Source organism: Achroia grisella, unplaced genomic scaffold (genome assembly GCF_030625045.1).
Source record: "Achroia grisella isolate CSIRO2021 unplaced genomic scaffold, CSIRO_AGI_Agris_v1 utg43281, whole genome shotgun sequence".
NCBI classification, from domain to species: domain Eukaryota; kingdom Metazoa; phylum Arthropoda; class Insecta; order Lepidoptera; family Pyralidae; genus Achroia; species Achroia grisella.
Window position 1 is genome coordinate 9,382 of NW_026712856.1, and position 5,449 is coordinate 14,830.

General features: G+C 40.9%; 1 protein-coding gene across 1 annotated transcript; it reads right to left on the minus strand.

Annotated features, from left to right (window-relative positions):
* Nucleotides 1–4,407: 4,407 nt before the first annotated feature.
* Nucleotides 4,408–5,434, minus strand: LOC131844930 (uncharacterized). Its single transcript, XM_059193928.1, has one exon. It carries the CDS (start codon nt 5,428–5,430, stop codon nt 4,450–4,452), a length of 981 nt encoding a protein of 326 aa, XP_059049911.1. The 5' UTR covers nt 5,431–5,434; the 3' UTR covers nt 4,408–4,449.
* Nucleotides 5,435–5,449: the final 15 nt, after the last annotated feature.

Below are 5,449 nucleotides of genomic sequence, written 5' to 3' on the forward strand. Positions count from 1 at the left end.
ACACCTCTCGTAACCTTCGTTCTTGTAGGACCTTGCTTCTTCACATTCCTGACCATCGTACTAACTTCATTTCTTGCTCCTTCGCCATTCAGGCAATTAAACACTGGAATGCGCTGCCCCTTGACATTAAATCTATTAAAAATAAATCTCATTTCAAAGCTAAATTACGGGTTCATTTTCTACGCAATGTGCAATCATAATTAAATTTCTGATTCTCCTTATTTATCTCTTTCTTTTCCGCTCTATTGAACTTATTTTCTGCCTCATACATGGGTAATTTTCCTGTATCTAAATATTTAATCCAAGTATGTATATGTGTATATATTTATTTATGTGTCGTATGTAAATATGTATGTCTAATAATATGTATTATTTTAAAGTTATTACGTAAATGTTTATAAACTATAATGCGCCGCTTACTAACTTCTCTGTTTGCCTTATGGTTGACTGGTAGAGAACGCCCTTAGGTGTTAAGTTCGCCATATGTACATTTATATATTGTATTTGTGCATTATAAGTTTAAATCAAAATTTCAGCTTTATTAAAATGACGTAAGTTTATTTATAAAATAGTATAGTTTAGGGGGTCCGGCGGGGGGTTGGAACCACACTAAGGGTCTGGCAATGAGCAGAGCAAGTTATAATACTGTTACGAGCAATATGTGAAAAACTGGAGCATCTTAAAATAACGAATTTGATATGAAATTGTATACACCGTTGTTACCCAATATACGGTTTCAATGAGTCTGGTAGGATAAGGAACCAAGAAAACTGTCTGGCAATTTAGGAAACTCAGTTTGAGAGAAATCTCAATAATATATATAAATTTCAGCTTTATTAAAATGACGTAAGTTTATTTCTAAAATAGTATAGTTTAGGGGGGCCGGCGAGGGGTTGGAACCACACTCAAATGTCTGGCAATGAGCAGCGTAAGTTATAATAATGCTACGAACAATATATGAAAATATGGAGTTTCTTAAAATAACGGATTTGATATGAAATTTTTTACACCTTTGTTACCTGTTACCTGCCAAAGGAACCACGATCCAGGTTTCATGTTTGGGGATCGTTCTTACCTGTGTTGGGGACACACATACAAGAACTTTCACGTTTACTAAAATGACGTATGTCTGGCAGTCGTGGGCTCTTGGGCTACAAGTTATAGGTAAAGGTCAAAGGTCAAGACGAGTAATGTAATAGTATTAATTTAATTTAAGGCAAACTAAACACAGATATTTGGAATAAACAATCAATAGGGGGTTCCGGGTACGGAACAGGTCAGATCAAATGTAATCAGAGGTTTCCAAACCACGCTCTGCTACCAAAATGTTAGGGAATTTACTCTCTGTATATATATAGGGAAAAATAAAAGTGGTGGCGTTAGTCACGTACCTGTATGGTTCTGTGGATTTCTTGGGCTTCAGGGTCTCGAAGATATCTTCGCGAGCTTTCCAGTTTCGCAGTAGGTTAACACAGTTCTAATTTATTTTAATTCACAATAAATGCGCGCGCGCATTCCCTTCCCCTCCCTTAACTAGTAACAAACGGACCGTACAGCGGGAACAGAAACTAACGGACTCTAATATAATAATCTGTGCTTACGATGATACAGGGGTATATTTTGAACAATCTACAAACCAACATTTTGTTTCTTACAATCAGCTAAATAATTTAAATAGTTTCATAATATATGACACAATGAAAAGGTCATTTATTTTATAAAAAAGGCAGTTAGTTTTTATTTTAGTGAAAAATAAGAAAATTCTATTTTGATACAACAACCATATATTTATTAATACCTATACTTTATTAATTTTGTGTTAATGCTTTTTAAATAAACACTCACACATTATTTCTGTATAACCTACAAAAATGGGTAAATAATTTAATTTCGGATAGTGCCAAACCACAACATTATTTTTAAAATGCAAATAATAAAATGTGGAGAAATTGTGATTGTTATTAAGTTTTTTTTTTTAATAAGTTCGTCAGAACAGAGAAACAACATTTGACATTTATTATTATTTGACTTAAAGTCAATGTCAAATGTCAATTTTTTTGTAATTTATATTGTAAAACTTTAAGTTGGGCTAAAGTAAAACAAATTAATAAAAAAAAATTGCCAAATTTGTCTCGCAATCGGCCAATTTGAGGTTTAAAGAAAAAACACATACACACGATATACGATTTTATCATAAAAAAGTGTTAAAAAACAATATTTTCGCTAAATGTCAACGTCATGTTTCCGGCAAGATCTTTCGTTTTACATTATGTTATCTGTGGTTTTGTTCTCTGTGATGGATACCTTATTGGCGCAAACGTATGCGATATGTTGATTGGTTGTTAGCTAGTGAAATGAAAAGATGACGAATAAGTGTGCGATGTATTCAACCGCATAAAGATAACTTATAATAAAAATGTATGTAATACTGAAAATTACCGAAACAAGATAAATAATGCATTTAGCATGCAGCATTAGCAGCTGATATTTTAAAGATTGTAACCAAAAGAAACACCTTCTAAATTGTTTCTTATAATCTAAAAACCGTTTCAATTCCACGCTGTCATTTCGGCAAAATAGCGATTCCGTGACATTGCAACGAGGTTACTAAATCGACATTCGATAGAAATATTTTTTGCGTTTACGTTGCAATGCTAGTTGACAGCATCAAATGGCGTCAATATAATCGCATTTTACGTCATTTTCACTACGTTACATACGAAAATCGTTGCGAACGTATTTAGATAATTAGCCCACTGGTCAGAGAGCACGAATGTTTTTTTTGCGCTCACGCTGTTTTGTTATTGTTTTTGTTAAGTTTTTACTTATGTTGTGTTTGTGGTAATTGTTGGGTATATTGTATATTTGCTATATTGTTTCGTACAAACAATATGGATCCTCAACCAAACACGTCAAGTCAAAGCTTGTCTCCAAGAAAGAAGAGACCATGGATTGCTTTAAGCGTTACCGAAAAACTTATGGGACAAAACGTCTACAAACACGTATTTGAGGAGAAAGCGTCTTCATTATTACCTATGGCTCCCGAAAAAAAGAATGTATTTCGAAAACAGCTGACATTTTGGGAATTGGTGTGACCTCAGTCGACAATGTATTAAAAGAATACCAAGAAAATGATCAATTTAAGTCTCCGGAGAAACGTGGACCGAAACACTGTTTCAAAGATAAATTATTGTCAATTTTTCAGCCCGCCATTCGATCCTGAGGATCCGCCGAGAGTCGGACCTCCGCGCTTCAATCTCGTGACCAGCGGGTGCCTCCCCCATGGAACGTCGCTCCGCGCGCCAGTGGTACACTGACGCGTGGAGCTTCGCTACCAAGTCCCACGGAGGAGACCCCGCCAGCAGACCCGCCGCTTCCCCGGATATGGTGCGGTAGCCTCTTATGGCCCTGATGGCCATGGCCCTGTGTGGCCTGTTAAGGCAGGCCACATTTTCCCGACCTAGGGCCCCCACCCAGATGGGGGCCCCGTACAGGGCCATGGACCGCACCACGCCGAGGTATAGGCGGCGGGAACCTTCTCCCGGACCCTTCACGTTTGGCAGCAGCCAGCTAAGAGCGCCAGCAGCTGCCATAAGGCGAGGGACCAGGTTCCGGAAATGAGCGCGGAAGCTCCAACGACTGTCCAGGTCAAGCCCCAAGTATCGAATACAGGGCTTGTCCCCACCCTCTGGCCACTGACGACCAGCTGGGCATCCGGAGTTGGCGCACTCCGAGGCCCATGAAAACATAGGAACTCGGTCTTCTCCAGCGCCACCTGGAGCCCAAGCATTCTAATTCGACCGACGACCAGCGCCACGCTTGCCGTGGCAAAGCGGGTAACTTCCCGTAGGTCTCGCCCCGGGGACCGGGGAGTGACCAAGGTGTCATCCGCGTAACACACGAGGTCAGTGCCCGTTAAAAGGGCGCCCCGCAGGTTCCAATCATACCCGATGTTCCACAGGATCGGGCCCAGAACCGACCCCTGTGGAACACCGCGTTGCACGTCCCTCGGCACTACAACGCCGTTCCGCCCCGTGCATAGCACAAACCTGTCCTCGAGGTAGGCCCCGATCACGTCCCGAATGTAGGGAGGCGCGCGATGGTACTGCAGCGCCTCCCTAATAGTCGCAAAGGGCAGGGTGTTGAAGGCGTTCTTTATGTCCAACGAGACCGTCAACAACACCCCACCCACCCTGCCTCGAGAGTCGGTGATGGGGGAGCCCCATGCCTTGGATTTGGCATTGAAGTCCCCCATTACCATAATGATCATTGTTACTATCAGAATACACTTTTTATGGTTACTTTTCAAATTAAAATACGGGAATGTGTTTAGTACTTGTGTATTACGATGACATGTAGAACCTTGACATTATGCTTTATAAAACACTTCAAAAACTGACAGCTGACTGACTTGCAACATGCCCCCGGACATTGGAACATAACAATGTTTCAAGCAGAAGTCGAGGAGATAGGCAGTGGACATATTTTTGAAAATGATCTCCTAATTACTCCAGTAGATGTACGAATGTCTGCAACTCGAACTATTCCATCAGAACCAGGATGAATGGCTACAATTCTTCCCAGCTTCCATTTAAGGGGCGGAAGGTGATCTTCTTTAATGACCACTAATGTATCAAGCTTTAGTTCCGATTTGCCTGACTGCCACTTGGTACGCTGCTGCAATTCGGCAACAAATTCTTTACTCCATCTGCTCCAAAAGTGTTGACGAAGCTGCTCTATGCGTGCAAAACGACTTAAGTTGCTTGTTGTCGATTGGCGCAAGTCTGGTTGTGGTAATGAGATGAGAGGTCGACCAATAATAAAATGCCCAGGAGTCAGCGGTGTATAGTCAGCAGGATCAGTTGACAATGGTGTCAGTGGACGGGAATTCAATATTGCTTCAATTTGAGTTAAAGTGGTGTTAAGTTCTTCAAACGTCAAGTTACAATTTCCCAACACTCGCTGAAGGTGGTACTTGGTCGATTTGACGCCCGCCTCCCAGAGTCCGCCAAAGTGAGGTGTATACGCGGGAATAAAATGAAAATTTATTCCCTGACTAACTACAGTATCAGACAAGGCATCACAATTTGCCTTTAAAAATTTCGATATCTCGTTATACGCACCAACAAATGAGGTACCATTGTCAGAGTATATATGAACAGGCTTTCCACGTCGCGATATAAATCTGTATAAGGCCATTAAATACTTATTACTAGTGAGATCTCCTACGAGCTCCAAGTGGATAGCCTTAGTGGTAAAACAAACGAATATTGCTATATACACCTTCATAAGTCTACAACCACGACCCTGACGACTAGCGCTCATTATTGGCCCGGCATAGTCAACGCCGACACATTCAAACGGATAACCTGGAAGAAGGCGCTGCTGAGGTAAATTCCCCATCAGTGGTGTTGCAATCTTTCCTTTCATCCGATTGCAACGTACACAT